The sequence below is a fragment of the Lissotriton helveticus genome, chromosome 6, assembly GCF_964261635.1.
Source record: "Lissotriton helveticus chromosome 6, aLisHel1.1, whole genome shotgun sequence".
NCBI classification, from domain to species: domain Eukaryota; kingdom Metazoa; phylum Chordata; class Amphibia; order Caudata; family Salamandridae; genus Lissotriton; species Lissotriton helveticus.
The window spans coordinates 1,434,137,401-1,434,163,531 of record NC_136067.1 but is presented as its reverse complement, the minus strand read 5'-3'; the positions used below and the strand labels follow the sequence as shown (position 1 = coordinate 1,434,163,531).

The 26,131-nt window shown below is 42.2% G+C and overlaps 1 protein-coding gene across 3 annotated transcripts in view; it reads right to left on the bottom strand.

Moving 5' to 3' along the window:
• LOC144761783 (MFS-type transporter SLC18B1-like) overlaps positions 1–26,131 on the bottom strand; it is a 1,350,585-nt gene that overhangs the window by 867,917 nt on the left and 456,537 nt on the right. For all 3 annotated transcript variants that reach the window (XM_078647026.1, XM_078647029.1, XM_078647027.1), the window contains exon 8: positions 20,890–20,991. In XM_078647026.1, coding sequence (XP_078503152.1) covers positions 20,890–20,991 — 102 coding nt within the window. The remainder of the gene's footprint in view (positions 1–20,889; positions 20,992–26,131) is intronic.

Genomic DNA, 26,131 nt, shown 5'->3' with positions numbered 1-26,131 from the left:
CTGCTCCCTCCTCCTTGATCTGGCAGTTCTCTCCTCATTTCATGTCCTAACTTCAGTTGTGGTCTTCTACACCCACCCCAATCAAAACTCAATAACCCAACGCTGAAGTTCCATCTCCTTTTGTTTCTGGACACTTCCTTTCTCTCCACAGAAGGTGCTTCTACAAGAGATTTTAGACCTTCTATACAGTGGGAGCTATCTTTTAATTACTATATTTCTTTTAAAAACCGGAAGTTCATACAAATGTCAATGGAATATTGTAAGTTTCTCAGTTCTACTGATCTACCTATGCAGCAATTTTGAAGTATGCTATATTTTTGTTTTGAATTTTAAGTAGTATGACAACTTTCCACTGAGTTTTACGTGCCATATAATGTGCTGCTCAAACATTCTCTGAAAACTAGAGAACAAGGAAACTTTTTTTTGCTTTTTATTGGCCTTTAAAATACATGCACAAATGTGTATAATTTTATTGTTGCATTTTAAAAAGGATGAGGCTATATTCTAAGTTAAACCATGTGATTTTTCCTTAAAATAGACCGTCTTAAATACCTTAATTTTTTGCTTAGTCTATCCTTTCTAGTCACTCTATCTCCCTTTAATGCACTTTAATTCTTTGTCCATCTACTGAAATCAATCCTGTCCAATTAATATAAACTGAAAGCTGGCATAAATGGGCCCTTTTCAACTCACTAATATTAGAAAGTATTTCTCTCTTTTCTTGGTAATCATAGCGTGGTGTTTGTGATTCAGAGATGATTACTTTACATTTCCTATGCCATTCTCTCCCCTCTACCTTCTTCCCAATCTGTGCCTCTTATTCATTCATTGCCCCCACCACTTGTGTTCCCTCATTCTGTGTTATCTATTCCACTCAGAATCTCTCACCTACTCTTCCATGAAAAGTGTGGCGATAAGGAAACAAAGGGTGCCTCTGTGCCATTAGGTCTCCTGTCTACATGCACCCCAATGTTCCTGAATGGAAGGAAATTCATAATATTGTGCATTTTTGTACGTGCAGAAATATGCTTTGGCGTTCCCATTGCGGTGCTTACTTTATAGGAGCTGCCATGGGAAGACCAAAGAACTGCCCGCCAGTGACTTGAAAAGTTGTAATTTGGCAGGCGGTCTGTTTTGGCTTTGGTGGTGTGGGAGCAGGATGTTAGCGTGGCGGCCCAAAGTCATAATAAGGCCTTAGCCAATAGGTGTCAGCTATTGCATGTGTGCAATAGGTCATGACTCTCAATCTTTGAATCCTTTCCAAGATGGCTGCCAATGTGCACGCATGCATAGAGATATATGCACATACTTGCGTCATGATGCTTTGGCTATGACATATGCGTATGTATGCGCCATAATACATGAGGGCATATTTATTTCACTAAGCCAGCCAGAGGGACAGCCTTGGCAGGATGGTATATTAAAATGAAAAAAAAAAGAAATCAGAGATATTACAATTAAGAAGCAATTAAGAGCTAAAGCAAATCATGCAAAATTGAGCAACTAGCCTGGCAAAGAAGCAAGCATCCTAGGAGCACTTTCAGCTGCTAGATATCGTAAAAAATGAAACAAAAAACCCACATATAATACACTGGGCAGGAGCAGGGAGGGTTGTGGCTGATAAAGAGCAAGTGAGATAGGTGACAAGGAAACATATGCACTCCTATGGAGTGCTCAAAATGAAATAAAATGTTCTCTCAAGCACGAAGTAGAAGTATACAACTCATTCAATCAGAACATTGTGAGACCTCAGTGCTCCTGGTTGGTACACAAAAACAGGGAGGAATGACATAAATTCTTGAGCAGGAAAGTAAACTAGACAACAAAGCCACCCAAGCATGACCAAAAGTTGACCCAATGCCCACTCTAAGTATATATGTAATGTACTTGAGATAATCAGGCTCTTATTTGGAGTAGCCCGATAAAAAGTCTATAGCAGTTGACATTGACAGGGGTATTAGTAACTCTAAGGGCCGGGAAAATCCAACCCATTAAAAGTTAGACTCTGTAAGTTCACTAAAAATAAGGAATTACTGGAGGAATCTGTAATTTCATTTCCGATTTCTTTGACAACTCCCCACTTTTTGTTGCACTTTCACAAGGAGTTTTGGCTTTTTACAGCAAGCAAAATCTAAGGGTGAAAGAAGAGAGTTCTGCAGTGTTTCTATGGACCTCATACCTCCAATGCAATTGGTTAAGGGGAAACATACTTTACCATCCCATCAGGATTAAGATGACATTTGTATTAAGGGTCAAGGTCTTGCCAAAATGCAGAAAAAGCATCACAGCTCTAACAATGATTTCATGAGAAAGCAGACCCTGAAAGAAACTCAGATGTGAAACCATGGCACAAATTACACAGCATAAACTGCACACTGCACAAGTGAACAGCTGGCCACATCATTGTTTATGAATCTGCAGCCAGCATCATTGAAAAGTTAAGTAACCTCTGTACATTAACACATAAGTTAATCAAATGTGAAATCACACAGCATCTTAGTCATCATTCCTCTAGTGTATTGACCCTATGGTCTCTCATTGATACTCATCTTGGTTTCCCTGAATACTACTCTTCCTAGCTGTTAGACGTGGCACCATTGGCGTGGGTCTCCCTTCCATTTTGTTACTGTTGCCTCCTGTGTTTTTGCAGGTCTAGATGCTTTGGGCACTTTGCAATTGCTATTCATTGCCAAAGTGCAAGTGCTCCCTATTGTAAATTGTTGTAATGGATTAGTGACTCCATGATTGGCTTATTTGCTTTACTAGTCAGACCCTAGTACAGTGCACCATTGGGGCCCAGGGCCTGTAAATGAAATGCTGCTGGTGGGCTTGCAGCACTGGTTGTGCCACCCACAGAAGCAGCTTGTAAAATGTGACTCAGGCTTACCTTTGCAGAACCTGTGTGCAGCCTGGGGCTGCCATGTCGATCTGTCAAGTGCACTTACTTGCGAGTCCCTAAAACGTCCCTTACTACATGTTGGTCACACCTAAGGTAGGCCCAAGGTACCCCCATGGGCAGGGTGCATTGTATGTAAAAGGTAGGACATTCACTGATGTGTGTGGGCTGTCCTGATAGTAAATTACAGCCAATTTCGTTTTTCACTATTTCAAGGCTACCTGTTCCCATAGGACAGAATGGGCAGTTTATTTATAACATCTTGTAATCCTAACTGACTCAGTGAACTAGGTAGAACCTCGAGTTTAGTATGCCTGAACTCAGAATGTTAAAATACATCTTTTAGTAAAGATGTTTTTTACATTCTGTGTTTGAAAATACCACTTTTAGAAAGTAGGTACTTTCTTGCCTAAACATCCGGTATGCTTCTGCTAGGTTTGTGTATTCCATATCTGCTTTGTGAGTTACAGGGGGCTGGAGAGGGTCTTGGCTCCAGCAGTCTGATGGGTCAGGGCTGGGCTGAATAGGACCTGCACTGAATAGAGAGTGGGGGGCGGAGATTTCCTTTCACTGACCTGAGCCCTTATAGAAAAGAGAGTAGCGGGAGGAGATTTCCTTTCAGCTACCTGGTCTGCTCTCAGACAATGCTGTCTCCACCTCCTGCCAGGAAGCTGCACAGTACTGGTTTTGGCTGGGCACAGGCAACCTCTGCCTTCAGAGTACAGAGGATGTTGTAGTATAAGTATTGGGGCCAAGGACTTTTGTGAACTTTTCATAATCTTGAGTAAGAATCTCCAAGGGCTTGAAGTGTGCTTGCCTCCTGCCTGAAGTCTCAGGGATACAAGACTTCACCACCAGCTTCCCTGAATTCCCTTGATGGGAATTCTACCTGCAGAGAGGTGCCTACTGTTGTTTGGGCCCTCTATAAAGACTGCGTGTTTCTGGGATCTGGAAGCTCGACACAACGAGGAGAAGCGTGTCACCATTCCAGCAGTTGCCGTTGCATCGCAGAAGAAGCTTGCCACAGCTTTTCGCCGTCGCAAAACCAATGAAGCGTGTCGCATCACGGGGGAAGCCTGTCACCGCCGCAGAGGTCGCCGTCGCATCACCGGGGAAACGTGTCGTAGGGCCTGTCATGGCTCAGAAATTACCGAGTTCGGCCATCAGGCGTGCACGCATCGAATCCAATGTTGTCGCATCGCATCAAAGACGACATTTTGTTGCATCGTAACCGGAACGCAGTAAGAAACCGACGCATCACCTCCTCTCCAGTAAGGAACTGACGCATCACCTCCCATGCGCTGCAGTAAGAAACTGACGCATCACCTCCCCGAAGTAAGGAACCAACACATCACCTTCCCTGCAACCCTTTTGTCTGTATTGCGTGACGCACCCAAGGTACTTTTAGAGTAAAGTGTTGCATTTACCATGTACATTGAACTAAGCTATTTTCTACCATTTTAAAGTCTATTTTTGATTACAGTATTGTGGATTTTTGTTGGTTGGTCTTGTGATAAGTCTAGTAAAGATTACCAAATATTTGTGGTGTTCATTTGTAGTGTTTTCACTGTATTACTGTCTGTTCACTAATGCTTTACACACTGCCTCTGAGATAAACCTGTCCGCTCGTGCTAAGCTACCAAGGGGGTGAGCAGGGGTTATTTAGGAGTGTAGCCCCCTTACCCTGACTAGAAGCAAGGGTCCTTATTTGGAAAAAGGTACCTACCTCTGCCAACTGGAGACCCCCAGCCCCAACACTAGCCACTTAACTGGCATACTAGGATCATCCTAAAGTTACTTTATCAATGGATGAATAATGAGTCATAGCTTCTTGCCCTGTCTGTCCTCAGCACAATGCAATACGTATTTTTGTAACAAAAACTTATATACCAACCCACCCCATAGGCCACTCACTAAATCAAATATTTATATCTGACAACTCTTTGCATGCAGACTTATTTTGAACAAATCATCTCCTTATATCTTCCTCTTATACTTTATCCCACCAAAGTTAGCCAAATGAAACTCTAGAGACCTTAATCTCACTGCCATGAAAAACAAGAAAATTGGTTCCAGAGTAGGTCCATCAGCCCACTCATAATGAATGCAAGAAATGCCTACAATACGCCTACAAGTAAAGGCACAATTATTTTACTAGCAATCCACAAGAAAATCCACTCAGGTAGAAGATGCTTTTGAATCACCCTGCATTACCGGTGCACATCAGTTGCACCAGACGTTCTAACAGCTGAACATTACATGAAATTGTGGTAGTTGATGAAAACCTAGAATACTGACACAATATTAAAGCAAGCAATATAGTTGACTAAAATAGCAAGTAAAAAAGTACTGCTTTCCTCAATGTTGTGATACTAGACTTATAATGGTAAGTACAGAAATATTGGAAAAAACATATCGTTGTCACTAACATTGTCCAAAATATAATTTTTTTAAATAGAAATAGAGTTTAAAGTAGTAATTAAGGGCCATATGTATCAACATCCTGATTTGCGATTCTCAAATAGCGATTTTATAGAAATCGCTATTTGAGAATTGCAAATAGGGATGTATGTAAAAAATCGCCATTTTTTTGCGATTTCTTAATATTCCTTAATTGCGATTAGCAAATTGCGAATCGCAATTAAGGTATATTTTCCCATTCATTTCTATGGGCCAAGAGGCCCATAGGAATGAATGGGAAGTTATTCTCAATTTGCGATTCGCAATTTGAGAATCGCAAATTGAGAATATTTTCAAGGGTGCAGGGGTGTCAAAATGACACCCTCATGCTCCCCTGAAATAAGCATGGGTGCACATGTGGCGCACATACATGCCCTAAGGGCATGTATGTGCTTTATATTGCAGTTTGAAAAATGCGAATAAGTGCATTTTTCAAAGAAATCGCAAATTACCACCAACTTGAAGTTGGTGGTAATTTGCGATTCCTTAAGGCCAAACTGAACTTTTTTGGTGCTTCTTACATTGCATTTAAGGAATCGCAAAATTTGCGATTTCTTAAATGCAATTGCAAAATAAGGAATCGCTAATTTTACGCTTCCTTATTTTGCCTTAATACATACCATTTGGCAAAATTGCATTCGCAAATGCTGAAATTTTGCGAATTTCGGAGTTTGCAAATGCAATTTTGCTTGATACATATGGCCCTAAATGTTAAATATTTTAATACATACACTTACTTTACAATATATCATTTTAAAAAATATTTTACATTTATTACTGCATATATATATATATATATTCACTGAAAAAACCATAGGTATCACAAACGTTATAGTTAGGAATTAGCATTTAAAAAACCTTTGAAATTCACTGAAAAAACCATAGGTTTCACAATCGTATAGTTAGGAATTAGCATTTAAAAAACCTTTGAAATTCACAAAAAAACCCATAGGTTTCACAATCGTTATAGTTAGGAATTAGCATTTAAAAAACCTTTGAAATTCACTGAAAAAACCATAGGTTTCACACCAGTTATAGTTAGCTGAACATTTTACTCATACAAAACCATTGAAATTCCCACGTTATAGTTAGTTTGACACACTATAACTCGCGCGCCCGCAATCCACTGCTGATGATGTCACATATTACATCATTCATGACATGGTCAGTGACATCACTGATGACATCACTGATGACATCTCAAATGACATCACTGATGACATCACTGATGACATCATCCAGTGAATGTGTGTTCCTGTAAAGTTAAAATATGTTTTACATATTGAAGAATGAGTGTATTCATGAGTGTCTGCATGAAGGATTTAGTAGGTGCGTAACTGACTGTATGAGTGAATGATTAAATGTGTCTTACTGAATGCATAGGTTAGTGACTAAACTGTCTGAATGTGTGCATCATTATGTCTGTTGTTGTGTAAGCTGCTGCATGTGTTGATTAGTAGCTATATCACTGGCTATATGGGTTATTGATTGGTTGCCCAAGTATTTGTATGTGAGGGTGAGTGTGTGTGGTAGTCGCTGGGAGGTGTGTGACTCTGTGCATAGATGTGTGAGCAGTTGATTGACTTGGTGTTTGGGTTCAAGAGTACATGTGGAAACAGCTGTATGTGCGGTTGACTGTGTGCATGGGTGTGTTGGTGAGTGAATGGATTTCTCAGTGCTATATGTCCAAGTAAGTACATATGTAAAAAACAGTGTATGTGACAGTTGGCATATATCAATGACTATACATGAGAGCCTGTGATTCCGTAAGTGACTGTATGGATCAATGTGTACTTGTATCAGTGATTGTAAAAGAGAGTAAGTATGTGTTAGTATATGTTTGAATAAGTAAGGTTATGTGTGTATAACTGTATAGATGAGGAATTGGGAGTGTGATTGATTCTTTTCATTACTGAGTAGATTAGAGAGTAACTCCATGGATGAGTGGCACTGTGTGAATGTCAGTTTAGGTGTATGAGTGCATATGATAGCTTTGTATTGATGAGTGACTGTATGTATGAGTGATTGTATGGGTGAATGAGTGGATGTGTGTGTAGACTTATGAATCAGTGAGTGTGTATGTAGTAAGTGGTATTGCTGTGTCAATGGTTTCAGGAATGGTAGTCTGTATTGAACACTGGATGTATAAAAGGTTAGATTAGAGTGTGGGGAGGTGCATCATATTATCACATGGATGATGTCATCAGTGATGTCATCAGGGATGTCATTTGAGATGTCATCAGTGATGTCACTGACCATGTCATGAATGATGTAATATGTGACATCATCAGCAGTGGATTGCGGGCGCGCGAGTTATAGTGAGTCCAACTAACTATAACGTGGGAATTTCAATGGTTTTGTATGAGTAAAATGTTCAGCTAACTATAACTGGTGTGAAACCTATGGTTTTTTCAGTGAATTTCAAAGGTTTTTTAAATGCTAATTCCTGACTATAACGATTGTGAAACCTATGTTTTTTTGTGAATTTCAAAGGTTTTTTAAATGCTAATTCCTAACTATAACGATTGTGAAACCTATGTTTTTTTCAGTGAAGTTCAAAGGTTTTTTAAATGCTAATTCCTAACTATAACGTTTGTGAAACCTATGGTTTTTTCAGTGAATTTCATAGTTTTTTTAAAAGTTAATTCCTTTGTATATCGACTTTGTTACCTACGATTTTTTTTGCTGTTTTTTATAACTATTAATTATAATGTTTTTTTTTTTTTTTAATTATTTGTTCACTGTATTTTTCTTTTTTTTAATCATTTTTTCCTGGTGCGCTCAGGGTGCGCGCACCGGTAAGCTTACCCGTATCATTTTGACTTGAGGCGCTCAGGGTGCGCGCACCGGTAAGCTCTCCCGAGAGCGCAGCGAGAGCGCTATTTCTGCGTTCGTAAAAAAAAATATTAATGAAAACTAAATAATAATGCAAGACATTCAGTACCATGCTTATAAAAGTAGTATTTGTGATTTTCCGAAAGACAATGATTTTGCATTTCCGTAAAGCTACCAAAACGTCACTCAGGCGCGCCGCGTAAGTGCCCCCGGAAGCGCCTACGTTCGCACCGCATAAGCACCCCCGGAAGCGCTCCGGTGCGCGCAGCGTAAGCGTGTCAAGTCATGTGACCTTAAAATAACTCTTTTCATTGGTTGTAAACAGTTTTTTTTTTACAACTAATGAAAACCCCACCCTTTTCCTTCACTTCTTCTTTCACTTTGGTGAGAGCAAGACCTCTTTTTATCTATGCTAACAATTTGTGGATAGAATGGCTGCCAGACCATCCAGCAGCAGTGAGGATTCAGATGGTTTCATTGATGAAGAGCCTCCTCAGCCGAAGGTGAAAGAACATTTTATTTGGACATTTTTTTCAATACCTGAGGGACATAAAAAAGTAAATGCACCAAAAGTTGAATGCAAAACCTGCCAAACTGTACTTTCCCGAGGAGACCCCACAAGGAAGTACAGTTTCGGAAATTCAACTATGATTCGCCATGTTCAACGCCGGCATCCCCAGAACTGTGCCCGGGAGAGTGTCAGGGCTCTGGCACGAGAGGCTCCAAGAGATGGTGCTTCTACTTCAACTGGAGGAGCAACTGTATCGGTGAGGCGACCAGAACAGCTGATCCCAAATATTCAGCCTGTTTTTAATGAAGCCACAATCAAATGCAAACATTGTGATCAACTACTTTGTTATGGGGAACAAAGTGTTATGAAAATGGTTCGACCAATAGAGAACCACCGCTGCCGTCCCCAGCCCTAATTTTGATGATTTTTTTTGCTCCTGTTGAGCAGTTTCCCATTCCCTGTTTTTGTTTTTGTTCAAAAAAAAGGAAAAAAAGAAGAAAAAAAAGTTCTTTTTAGAACTACCTCCAATTCTCAAAAAAGAGCTGTATTCTTAAAAAAAATGAAAAAGAGTAACTGAAGTGGAGTGCAGTGAGAGAGGAGAGGAAAATGAGTGAGAAAGCAAAGAAAGGGATGAGAGGGGAAGGGAAGTTAAGTAGGGGGACTGAAAGAAGGTGAGTGTGGGGAGACGCTAACAACGATTAATGTGGTAAAAGCTGTTGGACAATTTTAATCCTCACTTCACTTTGTGCCTGAACACTTTTAAACGGATAAAAATCTGTGTGTGTGTTGACTAATAACGCGCACTTTTTAAACTTGTAATATTTTAACGTGTTGATTACAAATGCGCTAGGAATTACCGCGCTGTTTCTCCCTCACCTGATATACTAGTAGGAAAACAGCCGCTAGCCAGGTTCTTGCCTGGAGACAGCGAGGAGTGGTGGCTCAACTCTCCTTCCTGTCCGCCTCGTTCCGACAGGGTAATTATTACCGTTGTGCGGAGGGCGGACAGGTGAGAGCCAAACACTTCCGGCACTTCCCGGATTCACTGGAGCGGGTAGCGCTCTAGTTGCTATTCCCAGGGGCTATTTAGGCTGAGCATCAGACACAGCGCGAACGCGGTAGGAGACGGTGGCAGCGTCCCTGACCCGCTTGCTGATGCTGACACAGCGCTAACAACGATTAATGTGGTAAAAGCTGTTGGACAATTTTAATCCTCACTTCACTTTGTGCCTGAATACTTTTAAACGGATACAAATCTGTGTGTGTGTTGACTAATAACGCGCACTTTTTAAACTTGTAATATTTTAACGTGTTGATTACAAATGCGCTAGGAATTACTGCGCTGTTTCTCCCTCACCTGATATACTAGTAGGGAAACAGCCGCTAGCCAGGTTCTTGCCTGGAGACAGCGAGGAGTGGTGGCTCAACTCTCCTTCCTGTCCGCCTCGTTCCGACAGGGTAATTATTACCGTTGTGCGGAAGGCGGACAGGTGAGAGCCAAACACTTCCGGCACTTCCGGGATTCACTGGAGCGGGTAGCGCTCTAGTTGCTATTCCCAGGGGCTATTTAGGCTGAGCATCAGACACAGCGCGAATGCGGTAGGAGACGGTGGCAGCGTCCCTGACCCGCTTGCTGATACTGACACAGCGATAACAACGATTAATGTGGTAAAGGCTGTTGGACAATTTTAATCCTCACTTCACTTTGTGCCTGAACACTTTTAAACGGATAAAAATCTGTGTGTGTGTTGACTAATAATGCGCACTTTTTAAACTTGTAATATTTTAACGTGTTGATTACAAATGCGCTAGGAATTACCGCGCTGTTTCTCCCTCACCTGATATACTAGTAGGGAAACAGCCGCTAGCCAGGTTCTTGCCTGGAGACAGCGAGGAGTGGTGGCTCAACTCTCCTTCCTGTCCACCTCGTTCCGACAGGGTAATTATTACTGTTGTGCGGAGGGCGGACAGGTGAGAGCTAAACACTTCCGGCACTTCCGGGATTCACTGGAGCGGGTAGCGCTCTAGTTGCTATTCCCAGGGGCTATTTAGGCTGAGCATCAGACACAGCGCGAACGCGGTAGGAGACGGTGGCAGCGTCCCTGACCCGCTTGCTGATGCTGACACAGCGCTAACAACGATTAATGTGGTAAAAGCTGTTGGACAATTTTAATCCTCACTTCACTTTGTGCCTGAACACTTTTAAACGGATACAAATCTGTGTGTGTGTTGACTAATAACGCGCACTTTTTAAACTTGTAATATTTTAACGTGTTGATTACAAATGCGCTAGGAATTACTGCGCTGTTTCTCCCTCACCTGATATACTAGTAGGGAAACAGCCGCTAGCCAGGTTCTTGCCTGGAGACAGCGAGGAGTGGTGGCTCAACTCTCCTTCCTGTCCGCCTCGTTCCGACAGGGTAATTATTACCGTTGTGCGGAAGGCGGACAGGTGAGAGCCAAACACTTCCGGCACTTCCGGGATTCACTGGAGCGGGTAGCGCTCTAGTTGCTATTCCCAGGGGCTATTTAGGCTGAGCATCAGACACAGCGCGAATGCGGTAGGAGATGGTGGCAGCGTCCCTGACCCGCTTGCTGATACTGACACAGCGATAACAACGATTAATGTGGTAAAGGCTGTTGGACAATTTTAATCCTCACTTCACTTTGTGCCTGAACACTTTTAAACGGATAAAAATCTGTGTGTGTGTTGACTAATAACGCACACTTTTTAAACTTGTAATATTTTAACGTGTTGATTACAAATGCGCTAGGAATTACCGCGCTGTTTCTCCCTCACCTGATATACTAGTAGGGAAACAGCCGCTAGCCAGGTTCTTGCCTGGAGACAGCGAGGAGTGGTGGCTCAACTCTCCTTCCTGTCCGCCTCGTTCCGACAGGGTAATTATTACCGTTGTGTGGAGGGCGGACAGGTGAGAGCCAAACACTTCCGGCACTTCCGGGATTCACTGGAGCGGGTAGCGCTCTAGTTGCTATTCCCAGGGGCTATTTAGGCTGAGCATCAGACACAGCGCGAACGCGGTAGGAGACGGTGGCAGCGTCCCTGACCCGCTTGCTGATACTGACACAGCGCTAACAACGATTAATGTGGTAAAAGCTGTTGGACAATTTTAATCCTCACTTCACTTTGTGCCTGAACACTTTTAAACGGATACAAATCTGTGTGTGTGTTGACTAATAACGCGCACTTTTTAAACTTGTAATATTTTAACGTGTTGATTACAAATGCGCTAGGAATTACCGCGCTGTTTCTCCCTCACCTGATATACTGGTAGGGAAACAGCCGCTAGCCAGGTTCTTGCCTGGAGACAGCGAGGAGTGGTGGCTCAACTCTCCTTCCTGTCCGCCTCGTTCCGACAGGGTAATTATTACCGTTGTGCGGAGGGCGGACAGGTGAGAGCCAAACACTTCCGGCACTTCCGGGATTCACTGGAGCGGGTAGCGCTCTAGTTGCTATTCCCAGGGGCTATTTAGCCCTCGCCCCCTCCCGAGCGCGCAGCGATCGCGCGCAGCCAAATTCACGCCGAAGACCAGCCAAAGAGCTGCCCGTCTGCGCCCGTCCGCGACAGGATGGGGCCAGGGGCCATGGACCCTATTACATCCTCACAAGGCACTCTCAGGTATTCTGCACAAGATATGCAGAAATTAAGACCTTGCCCACTGTCAGGTTGTATTAGCGAGAACTGGCCATGCTTAGAGGGCCCTTTCTCCTGTCTCAAATGTCACTTTCAAGCAACCCACCTAACCACCCCTAACGCACTGGACACCTATACAGATAGGCCAAAAGATGGATTAAAATGTATATTATTGAATGTTCATTCGATGCCCAAACATCAACTTCAAATATGGGATCTACTTCAAACATCATTACCTGATCTATGTTTCTTTACAGAAACATGGCTTAAACCCCATACCACTCCCGCCATTACACTAGGGATACCTCTAGGCTACAAGTTCCTTAACATGGATCGCCCAAACAAAACAGGTGGCGGTCTGGCTATCGCATACAAAGAACACTTGAAGGTCACCATATTAGAGCAAAAATGCTGTCCACTAATAGAAATTGTAATTTTTAGAATTAATATTTCCACCAAAGTGTCCAAGAAAGGAGCACTGATCTATCGCCCTCCAGGACCTCACTCAGATTTTACTAACTCACTGCTGGAACTGCTAGCCCCCTATCTTAGAGCCAAAGAAGATTTCTTCCTATTGGGTGATTTCAACATTCATGCAGATATCCCCGAACTTCCAGAAACAAAAATTCTGCTTGCTGATTTATCCACCCTGGGCCTAGAACTACAGAATAATGGACCCACTCATGAAGGGGGACACTCCATTGATCTGCTTTTCACCAACTGTGCCAAAATCCACTGTGAAACTGCCATCCAGCTAGACTGGACTGACCATTATCTGGTGGAATTTAGTTTACCTATTGTCAATATACGTCCTTACAAAAAAGCCCTCCCGCCAATATGGCGTCGTCAGTGGCACAAGCTAACGGTGGAAGGGCTGCAAAGGGTCTGGGAAAAACCCAATCTAACGGACACAGATAATATGGAGGACGCACTAGCTAAATTTAACAAATCCCTAACAGAGGCAATAGACAGACTTGCCCCCATAAAACTATACAAACAATTTCCTATAAACAAACAGGAGAAGTGGTATACCGAGACACTGAGAGCTGAGAAACAGAGATGTAGGAAGACAGAAACAAAATGGAGAAAGACACGTACAGAAGAGAATAGGAAGGCACACTATGAAGCACAGACAAACTACTATAAAAATATAAAAAAGGCCCGAAAGAACAGTCTTGCCCAGCAACTTGCAGACGCAGGTAACTCTTCGAAAGAACTATACAAAATACTGGAAGCATTCACCAAACCCACAGTCTGTGCTAGCCCAGACGACTTCTCTTCATCCCTTTGCAATGAAATATCACTGTTCTTCGAAAATAAAATAAATCCAATCTATGAAAAAATTCTGAAAACCTCAAACTCCAATTGTAACACCATTTCCTTCTCACCATCCACCCAAAGGAAAACCTCTCTGCTGACTTTTCCACCAGTTACTGTCGCAGATCTCCCTCTCCTCACCAGCCATATAAAATCAAGCTCCCCCAATGATCTAGTACCTGCAAAAATAATGCCCCCCTTGAACACCCTACTAGGATCTTATATCCAAACAGTCATAAATAACTCCCTCAGAGAAGGGCATGTACCAGCAGAATGGAAAAAAACAGTGGTCAACCCCATCCGAAAGAATACCGCACTTCCATGGTCAGACCTTTCCAATCTCCGACCCATCTCCCTTTTGCCATATCTCAGTAAATTGACCGAGAAACATGTGAATACACACCTGTCAAACTACATCGAGGCAGCGGAAGGCCTGGACCACTCTCAATCTGGGTTCAGGCCGAATCACAGCACCGAATCAGCCCTCCTCTCAGTGACTGATAACATCAGGATGTCACTTGATGAAGGAGGCTCAATGATTCTGGTGCTGTTAGATCTATCCGCTGCCTTCGACACGGTGTCACATGAACTCCTTCTCGGCCGATTGAGAGATGTGGGCATAGGAGGGGTGGCTATGTCATGGTTGGAAAGCTTTCTTCCAGGTCGATCACTAGAGGTCAAGCTAGGCTCCCATTCTTCCATCTTCAGGGAGCTTACCAAGGGAGTGCCACAGGGCTCATGCCTAAGCCCCACGCTTTTTAACGTGTATGTTGCCCCCTTGGCAAACATTATATGGATTCACCCCGGTGTCATACGCTGATGACACACAGCTTTTATTTCCTTTCCACACTCTCACACCTGCAGTGCAAAAATCATTTGCGGACGGTATGAGAGCAGTGGCACATTGGATGGCACAGAACTACCTACAATGCAACGTGTCCAAAACTGAGGTCATGTTGTTTGGAGGGGCAACTCTAGCATGGTCCCCCGACTGGTGGCCCTTAGAGCTGGGTCCTGTCCCAACCCCGAAACAAACAGTTAAAAATCTTGGCATCCGCCTGGATCAGGCTCTCCTACTTAAGGAACACACTACCCAAGTCACAGGTGCATGTTTCCATGTGGTTGGGCTGCTCCGACGTGTTTTCCCATTTCTACCAGACAACCACAGAAAAACGCTTGTTCAGACCCTAATAATAAGTAGGATGGATTATTGTAATGGCCTCTATATATCAGCTAATGAGGAACAATTGAAGAAATTGCAAATAGTGCAAAACACTGCAGCAAGGTTGGTTCTCAATGACCCTCCCAGAACTCCCTCCCGTCCCCTTCTTCACCAACTCCACTGGCTACCAGTAAAGCAACGCGTGAAATTCAAGATATGTGTCACTATACATAAATGCCTGTTTGGCTCTGGTCCCAGATACTTAAAGGAAAAATTTGTTCCATACACTCCCGGCCGCACTCTACGGTCCAGCAGCCATCACCTACTCCAGGTTCCAAAGTTTAGAAGAGCCAGACAGGGAGGACGGTCCCTCTCCTATAAGGGCCCTGTCCTCTGGAACTCCCTACCACCTGTGCTGAAACAAATCACAAGCCTTGAATCCTTTAGAAAAAATCTAAAAACCTACCTTTACACCATGCCATAGGTATAGTCTCCTCATAACACAGCCATGACCAACTAACCATATTACCCTGTTAGAGATTACCAGTAGATGCCCAAGCGCAGAGATATCCCTTCGGGAATTGAATCAGGTGCTATACAAAACTATAAATAGAAGGAGAGTGAGGAGAAGGAGAGTGAACATGGGGAATGAGGATCAGTGAAGAAAATGTAGTAAAGGAAAGGGGGTGTGGAAGGGTAAAAAAAGAGCAATGATGTTTAGGAAAGAGTGGAGATACAGACTGGATAAAGACAAGTGAGTGTGAGACAAGGTGAGTAAGGCAGTGAAGAGACAGAGAAAGTGAAAGAAAAAGTGAGAGTAGAAGACTGAAGGCCTCATTTATGAGGCCATGCGTCACTTTTACGCCGCCGGTGCGTCACTTTTTGTGACGCACCAGTGCTGTAAAAAATGCACCTTGTTGAGTCATATTTACAAAGTGACGCATCTAGGTAGATGCGTCACTTTGTAAACCCCTGCGCCACATTATACCTGCGCCAGGTGTAATGTATGCAAAGGGGGTGTATTGACGCAAGGAAGGGTCGTAGAAGTGACGCAGTGAAATCTATGAGATTTCACTGCGTCACTTTTAGGACACCGTTGCGTCAAAATCTTGCGCCTGCCTCACAGCAGGCGTAAGACTGACGCAGGCCCTTTCACATGGGGCTGGCCCCATGTGAAAGGATGCATTGCTGGAGTTGCGTCACTTTTGTGACACACTCCAGCAATGCATCACTTTTGAGCATTCAGATACGTCAGAAATACTGACGTATCTGTAACTCCTTGCGACATAATGCGTCATACATTAAATATGACGCATCAGGAAATGTCGCAAGGAGAGCGCACTAAGAAGTGATGCATCGCTTCTTTCACGCAGCGATGCGTCATTTCTACATAAATGAGGCCCTGACTGAGAGAGGAAAGAAACATAAGTGAGGGAGTGTGGCGGTGTTATAGGGAGTGAGTCTGATAGAAGAGGAGTGACAGACTAAGGGGTCAGAGAGAATGAGGCTAACAGAGAGAGAATGAGGTAAGAGGAGTGTAGAAGTAAGAGGACAGAAGGAGTAAGAGAAGGAAATAGTGAAGTGGAATAAGGAGGGTCAGGTAAGGGAAAACAGTGACGGTGTAAAGAAAGAGAAGTGAGAGGAAGGAAAGTGAAGGAGAAGGTCTGAAAGAAGGTGAGTGTGGGAGTAAGGCTCAGTTATAGGGAGTGAGCGTGATAGAAGAGGAGTGAGAGACTAAGAGGACAGAGAGAATGTGGGTAACAGAGAGAGAGTGAGGGAAGGGGAGTGTAGCTCTAAGCACTCTAAATAATTTTTTTACTATAATTTTTTACACTGTTTTTTCCTGTGGTGCGCTCAGGGTGCGCGTACCGGAGCGCGCACCTGGGAACGCACCCAGCGCTTACCCCGCGAAAATTTCAAAAAGAAAAAAAAAGTTTTTTTGCCCTTCAGGGTCCTTCTAGACCCCCTCAGAAAACCTAGGGGGTCAGGGGGTGTCTACTCTGCTCCCTTTTAATTATTTCCCCCTTTCTTTTTCACCTCTTGTGTCTCGAGTCTACCGAGACACAAGATGGCGGACTCTCCGGACTGTTTAGAATGTTAACAGACACCCGACAGCCAATCAGCTTTCCGCTCGCGCACTCCCGTAGCGCGCCGGGTGCGCTCCCCGGTACGCGCACCTGTGAGCGCTCGGAGAGCGCCTATAGATATATATGTGTTTTTGAAGTTAATTTTCAAAAAAACCACTGGAGCAATTTTCACCAAATATAGCAAAGGCACATCTGCGTACTAGTCCCTACAATTTTGCCAAGTTTGGCATAATTCCGTTCAGCGGTTCGGGCTGTAGACTTGTCAGACTGTCCTATGGAAATGAACATGGGGAAAACACGTTTTGGGACCCCCCTTTTTTCTCAGCCCCCACTCCACGAATCCCCCGAAACTTCCAGGGAAGGAGCGGAGCGGAGCTGGCCAAAATTTTGGAAAATTACACGCAAATTCCTCAACTGGCGCCAGAGTTATTCCCAATAGAATGTTGCGGATTTCCTATGGTAGCCAATCCTAACTATAACTACCTACTGGCGACCGCCAGGAGGTAATATATATAGTGGTGGCTTCGCCAATACATTTCACAGCTCTGAAAGTAGTCTGCAACTCGGTGCTTTGGGAATAAATTGATAATTGTTTGAATATAACGGACTGTTCCCATTACAGAACCTCACCAGACAAGGATGGAGGCAATGAGAGACATATGTGTGCTATATAGATAGATAGATAGATAGATAGATAGATAGATAGATAGATAGATAGATAGATAGATAGATAGATAGATATTACCTACTGTTGATTGCCAGTAGGTAGATATAGTTAGGACCAAAGTTTCCATAGGAAAAGCATTTATTGTTTTGAAAATTAGTTTGGTGCCGCTTGACGAACCTATACAAAAAAGTTTAAAATCTTGCCTTTTTTGATTCAGATGCTGTGTTAAATTTTCAAGGTGATCCGTCAAGCATGGGCCAAGAAAAAAGGGGGGAATTGAATTGAACCAAATTTGGCAGAAAGCATTGGTGTCAATCCGTTCAGTAGTTTAAGAGATGCTAAAGTTTTAAAAATATAGATATCTGGGGACGCGAGCCCTTGAAGTGGACTAGTGGATCCTACTAAAATTTGATTGGCTGCCAGCACTTCAACCAAGAAGTGGTGGAAGCCGCCTTAGGACTTGGCTTGAAGCGGAGTACCACATAAACATTTAAAAATAATGAGAAGGGAGCAGGATAGGAATATTCTGATCCCCCAGATGGTCCCTGGGACCAAAGTCGGTCCAAGAATGGAGGGCTACACAACCCCCTTCCTTAAAAATAATAAATAAATAAATAAAAGCCGATAACTCGCCGGAGGCCCCGCCGCCTTTCCCTACCACTCTGCATACATGCCTCCTTGCGCTCTGCTCGTTGGGGATGAAGGCACCCTTGCCTCCAGAAGGGACTTGAGGGTGAACAACCCCTGCTGTTACCTCCAGTAAATCCCACATAGAGGGATTGCTCAGAGGTTGTCAGAGGCCATGCTCCATTTCTCCACCACTCTGCAAACGTTCCTCCTGCTGCACTACTGGTTGGGGGATGAATTCCACTTTACTCCTGAGGGATCTTAGGGGCCAAGAAGCCCTCGTGGTACCTCCTGTAAGTCCTAAACAACAGGGTTTCATAGAGCTGATTGGAGGCCACGCTCCATTTCTTCACCACTCTGCAAATATGACTACTACTTAAAAAAACATAGAAATTCACAGAGAAAAACAAAGGTTACATGGACGTTATAGTTAGGCTCAGGTTTCACTCATTCAAAACAAGGGAAATTGAGTCATTATAGTTAGTGAGCTAACTATAACTCGTGCCCCTGCAATGCACTGCTTCTGGCCTCACATATTCCAGCACAAATGACATGGTCAGTGACATTCAATGTTTAATCACAGAAAAAGCACAATCATTTTAGTCACAGCATATGTTGCTAGAGTCTCTTTGATTACAAACATACTTAAATAGCTAAAACTAAGAGCACAAGAAAGCTATGGATAAGATCCTTTAGACAATACCAATATCCCATCTAAACGCTAGGGCCGGATGTACATAGGGATAAGTTTGGGATTACCAAATAGCACATTTTTTCAATTCACTGTTTTATAATTGTAAACACCATTGAACAAAAGTGTGTTTTACACTTTTTGCGATTCCCAGTGGGTCACAAATAGAGCTACCTCATTAACATTTATGAGGTAGGTGTCGGTTTGCGACCCATTGGGAATCACAAAAACCCCATGGATAGTGGCCTGCTGGGGTCAACGGACCACCATTTCTGTGTATGCTTTTACATGAAGCATTTTTTTTTAAATGCAGCCTGTTTTCCATTAAAGTAAAACTGGATGCATTTCAAAAAGAAAAATGAAAAGTTTTTTTTATTTTTTAAGAGTAGGCAGGGGTCTGTGGGACCACTGCCTGTTCTTACATTTTTTTTTAATAAACATTCTTAAAGGGGAAGTGCTCCCTTTGTGACCCCCTTCTCATTTGCAAATGGTTTACCACCTACTTGTAAGTGGTAAAATGTGAAGTGGTAAAATGTGAATGCTTTGCAACCACATTTCAGCTGCAAAACATTCAACACATACCATTGTGACTCGCTAAGAAGGTATGCCCTCAACACGCCCCTTCCTAAAATCCAATTGCAAATTCAATTTTCACTTTGATAATAGGTTACCAAATCGCAAGTTAGGGCTTTGTACATCGTAAAATGCTTTATTACGGTCACAAACTTCTTGACTATGTAGATCGGGCCACTGGTGACTTCAAAATAGCTTTGTACATCTGGCCCCATGCTACTTCCCTCAATCTATACATTCACCCTCCACTGCTACACACGGACAATTTCCTGATTTTTCCTCTTTACCCCAATAGCCAAGTGCACACCAGCTTTAACCAGATTTGGACCACTCTTTAAAATAGAGTTATATTTGTGCTTTATCCAAAAGGGGGCATCATTCGCATTATACAGAAATCTTGGGACTGAGTTTAGATGACCCTTAACAATCCCCCTTGGTTACTTCCGATGTACCCTAAAATGTCCTTTGTTTATTGTATTTGACGTACCTGGGGAACTGGGTTCGAGTCTCGTTAACAACGCTAAACAGCCTGTGATTCTGGGCAAATCACTTAATCTCCCCGTGTCTAACAAAAAGGAATATGTGTCCTCATGTAACGTAACTGGTGCTATGTAAAGTGCTCTGATACCCGATTCGGGTCAAGTTTGCGCTATATGAAACTCTGCAAAAAAAATAAAATATGCTGATTGCAGTAGATATCACTGTGTGACTCTTTACCTATTCATGTCAATATTTCAAAGCTGTGCAGAAGGTCATTCAGCACTGATATTACATTCAAACTTTAACATTTTAATTAAAATGACTGAAATATATTTTAAAAAGGCATGATAAAGAATTGCATACTTTTACAGAAAGAGACCTGAACAAATGAGGGTCAGACTCTCAATAGATTGTTCAGACGCACAGGCATTATTTGGCCCTGGATTGTTTTTCCCTGGTTTTATCTGGATTAAATTCAGTGTTCTGTATTTTAGTGTTTTTAATTCTTTTCACCTTGTTTTAAGGTTTATATTCAAGTATTATTTCTAATCCACTCACAACAAACTACTTGTTTAACTGTCTTTATAATTCCACTGAAGGACATAAAAGGCAGATGCAAGAGATTGCAAGAGAAAGCAGAGGAGTCACACCTGCAACTAACGGTGATACCCTAAATGACTCCACTGCTATCTACGAGGGTACCCTCAAAATGTTTGGCAACTAGTTCTTACTTATCTCCTATCAAGTGATGGTGCACATATGTCCTTATCTCTCTCCCCACTCTGCTGGGTGCCATAATCACAAGGTTCTTGCAATGGTGATCCCTAGTAACCTATGAATGACAACCAAAAATCAATGTGTTTCTTCAGTTCAACATTTAGACGCTTGATAATGTTTTCCTACAGAATAAGAATATGTCATACTTACAGGTTTTTTGTCGCATATGAATCCAATCAGTGGTGGCGATAGTACGTAGGGCAATGCAAGGCCAAGGAATACCAAGCTCCCGTGGCTAACTGTTAAATGGAACTGCAAATACAGAATTATTACAATTGTCAAAGCTACCTCTATACTGTTAATTCAGTTATTAAAAAAATCAATTTAGTTATCAATCAATTCATCTTTATTTCGGCACTTATGAACCATAAAAGATAAAAGATACATGAAAATAACAATACAATTTAAAAAAGAATACCCATTGTTTCATTACAATTTGCAAAATACTATACTTATTCAGGGCAGTCTATCTAGAATTTTCGAGTCAGTGGTTTAAAGTAATAGAACGTATCTTTTCTAGATTTATATGGTCATATACACAACCCCGCCGGGCATATAAATATCTTACCCTTCCTAAGAACAGAGGCGGGTTAGCTCTTCCCAACTTAAGGAGATAATATTGGTCATGTGTATTACTCTACAGTAAGGAACTACAGCAAGGGGGGGAAAACGCAGAGGAACAGACCGCTTCAATGTTTCAGCTACTGGTGGGGAATTCCAGCTATGGCTATTTTTGGAGGCACATACACGACAGCTACCACAAAACGGTCAAATTTATTTATTTATTTATTTGTGAGATTTATACAGCGCGTACAATTGCCCGTAGGCGTCTCGGCGCTAGAAACTTTGAATGTATTCCCGAGGTTAGGTCGGTAACTATTCTTGATCAAACAGCCAGGTCTTTATCTTTCTGCGGAAAAGCATCAGGGATGGGCTGTCTTTGATGGAAGCTGGCAGGGAATTCCATAATCTGGGAGCTGCCACAAGGAAGCGTCTATCGCCCCAGTTAACTGTTTTTGTTCGTGGTATTTGTAGGATTTTAAGGTTGTTAGATCGGAGCGATCTTATGGAGGATTGGTATCTGAGTTGGGATTTCAGGAAATGTGGGCCACAGTTGTGCAATGCTTTATAGAGTATGCACAGCGCTTTAAACTTGATCCTGTTTCGAATCTTGAGCCAATGCAGGTCCCTTATAGTCTCAGAGATTGGTGAGAACTTTGGGATTCCAGACAGGAGACGGGCTGCAGCATTCTGGATGGTCTGCATTTTGTTGGTCACTCTTGCTTGGGCGTTGATGAATAAGCCGTTACAGTAGTCAAGAGATGACAACACGAGGGCGCTTACCAGTGTCTTACCTGCTGAGGTTGGTAGATACGGGATGATTTTCTTGATCAGCCTGAGTTTATGATGGGCTGTTGCTGCTATTTTATTTGAGTGGGCCAAGAAATTTAATTTATCGTCAAAAATCACCCCCAGATTTCTGACGGTGATGGCTGGTGTAGGGGGTGTTCCGTGCGTAGGGGGCCACCAGGTGTTTGACCATCCGGGGGAGAGATGTCCAAATATGACGACCTCTGTTTTTTCAGCATTTAACTTTAGGACTTTCAGCATTTAACTTTAAGACTCTCTATATCTGTTTTAAGGTATGGAAGGTTGTAAAGAAAATATTAGGAATAGGACCAATTTCACATTATACTCCGGTATTGAATAATCCTATTCTTCCTCAAATAATTTTTAAAGATAACTGCGTAAACAAATGGTATAATTTAGGAATAACACAATTAGGAGATTTTTACACTACTCAGGGGATGAAATCTTTTAACGCTCTGAAGAAAGAATTTGACTTACATTGGCGGGATTTTTCCAAAGAAGGGATTTCTTAACTCATAAACTTGGGGCAAGGATACTCGGGGAAAATGTACGGTAGTAGTGACAATTATACACTCTAAGAAACACTCAATAGGCGGGGTTTATAGTTCATTGCTGGACATGTTCCCGGACGATTTAGATAAAACGGCAATGAAGTGGCAAAGTAAACTCAAAATCTCAAAGGAAGGATTTTTATATTCCTATCAGCTAGCCCAAACCATTCTTATTTTCACCAAACTCCAGGCACAATTTTACAAAACCTGCTTCTTTCTCTACTATATACACCCGATAAGATCGCAAAATGGGGAACCGGCAAGGGGACTTGCTGCCCTAGATGCAATTTATTTAAAGCAGATTCCGTTCATATCTTTGCCTCTTGTCCAGTGTTAATACCTTTGACACAAGATATAGAGAGGTTCTTAACCTCAGTTCTTGCAAGAAATGTCGCTCTGTCACATGAAGCAATGGTACTTGGGGCGGAAGACCCAGATAACCTTGAGAGTGGCCACGATTTTATATTAGTTCTATGGCAGTCCTGCGGCTATGCCTAGCCTCGGCTTGGCTTGACCCACTACCACCCTCCTTTCAACAGTGGCTAGCCAGGCTTTTAGCTGTGTATAATATTGAGATAGCTATATATAAGCGGAAAGGCAGTTCGCGACGCAAAAGGGGTATGAAAATCTGGACTCCTCTTACTCAATGGCGAGAAGCACAAAACTAATCATTATTATCAATGCTGTTATGTATAATACCGAGATAGCTATATATAAGCGGAAAGGCAGATCGCGACGCAAAGGGGTACGAAAATCTGGACTCCTCTGCTTTTGTTGTTTTCCGTGATGCCGGGAATATATTTTGTAAATTTTCTATAATGACCATGTATCTATGACAAGAACAATGTAAAGCACATGATGTTAATGTGTAGAATGTTTACCTGTCCTGGGGAGGAGGGGGGGAATATATATATGTTATAAAACAATAAAAACATTTAGAAAAAAATAATGATTTGCACAATAATCGCAAAGTAAATACATCATGGAGAAGTAGGAAAGTCATAAAATTTGTTAAAAACATGGTTAGAATTTACACATAAAATTGATAAAATAACAGTTACAGTTTGCAGACAATCTTTTTACGAATGAAAAATATGGAAAGGAGAAATCTACTGATACTAAACACAACAGTTCTACTACTATCAGACTTAATTATTCTAAGAGCCTCCCTGCAGGTTCTTACACCAAGGGGGTTACATAGGGGTTTGATCCATTTCATCCTTGCTTGAGCATAAACTGGGCAGAAAAAAAGGACATGTTGGTCATCTTCCTTAGCATTCTGATGGCACAAGGTACATACATCGCTTGACACCAAAGCACTTTCATCTACATTGCCCTTCCCAGCACATCTAGTCAAGGTAGTATTGTACAAAAGATTGCCATACCTAAATTTTAAAAAATAAACTCTTGGCTAGTGGTGGTTCAATCTCATCAAGGAAAGTCTCATTAGAGGGCTATCCTTGAAGGACAAAAAACTATTGGTCAGAGATCCACTCTTGTCCTCATTTGCCAGGCTATGTGCAAAATACCCCCAAAAAGTGGACTTGAGTATTTTCCTAGCATTATTGGGCAAGCTATCTGGTATATCTCAAAACTGTGACAGCCCAATTTTTTTGAGCCAATGACAAACATGCTTAAACCAAGGATTCACATTAGCCACGTCCAAAGACATTATTTCTTTTAAGCTGTTCCTATAATCTACAAGTTCTGGGGTAGACCATAACCTTACCCAATATACTAGGGGCCGTAGGATAACATAATAGTCCGTACGTTTGAAATCCAAATCCATCATTAATGGTATTAGTGGGGTGCCCTGCAGGATCTTCACAAGGTTTCTCAAAAATGTGTTCTCTGTAATTGAGAATGCATTTTTTGACATAGGTCCCCAAATTTCTGCCCTATAAAGAGCAGCAGACTGAGCTTTAAATTTGAATATTTCCAATGCGGGTGTTACTGCTTTACTCATACTCCCGCCATGTTTTTTTATAATTGGAATTATGTTCTGTGACAGCATGAGTTTGCTTTTCTCTAACTGCGTTTTCCAAGTAAATTTGGAATCTATGGAAACTCCCAGGTAGATAAGGCTCTGGACAGCTTCTAATTTTTGCCCATTCAGTACCAAATTCATTGATTGCGATTTATGCGGGTTTAAGGCCATGTATTTTGTTTTTTTTACATTTATCTCCAACCCCTTTTTATCACAATACTGCTTGAACGAGTTCAAAAGTGCCTGTAAACCTCTGGGAGTCTGAGAGATCAATATGGTGTCATCCGGGAAAAGTAGTGCGGGAACCTATATTTTGTGATAATTCCCCATTTATCCCCCAACGTACGCTTGCAAAGTTTTTTTCATGCAATTTTATAATCTGTCCTAACACAGATGATGGCAACCCTTGTGCATGCAAAGAACCCCACAGAAGATCACGTGGGAACGGGTCGAACGCTGCTCTAAGGTCTACGAACGCAACATAGAGGTGGCCTTTCCTTATATGCACGTATTTCCAATAGAGACAGCAGAGTCTAAAGACCTGGTCCACGGTACTTATGCAACTCCTAAAACCTGCTTGGAATTTGGTAAGTATCGAGTTATCCTCCATCCATATAATTACCCTATCTAAAATGTGTCTAGAGTAGATTTTCTGCAATATGTCCATTAAACTAATTGGACGGTAGTTGGATGGGTCCATCCTATCGCCCTTTTTAAAAATTAAAACAATCTCTGCTCCCCTCCAGCTATCGGTGAAATTGGCCCCAGATGCCAAAACATTGCATAAGTAATTAATATATGGTGCCCAAACTGCTAGCTCATGTTTGTACAAATCACCAGGGATTTTATCGAGGCCCAGTGCTTTGCCATTCTTCACAGCATTAATGGCTTTCACGGTCTCCTCTAGGCTAAATTCTAATTTGACATCAGAGTCAATAAACCACAGGACATCCTCGGTTGCAGGGATTAACAAACTGGGTTTTTTAAATAATTCTGTAAAATAGGTAACCCAGGTGAGTTCATCCAAATAGACATCTTTTGCTACTTTCCCTACACGATTTTCATTTGACACCAGTCTCCAGAAACGAATGTTATCCTTTGACTTTGCAGCAGCCAGAAGGCCGGCCCAGCTAGATTCTTCCCAAGCTATTTTTTCATAGTTTTGTATTTGCTTGTAAGCTTTCCGGGCCTCCCAAATTTCCACTGGGGTTTTTGTTTTTATAGCCTCTAGTAGTCTGGTTTTTGCTTGTCTACATGATTTTCCGTACCATGGTTTACTGTGAGATATATTACTCAAGGTTTGGTGGGCTTTTTTCAGCATTTTTGTTACTAATACTTTTAGTTGATTAAAAAATTCATTATGATGGTTCATGAATTCAACCGAATTCACCGCCTCCAATGGAACCGTTGCATACAAAGAAAATGTATTAGCGAAAAGATACTTGACAAAATGTCGCCGTGTTCCAGTATGTGAGCCCACTTT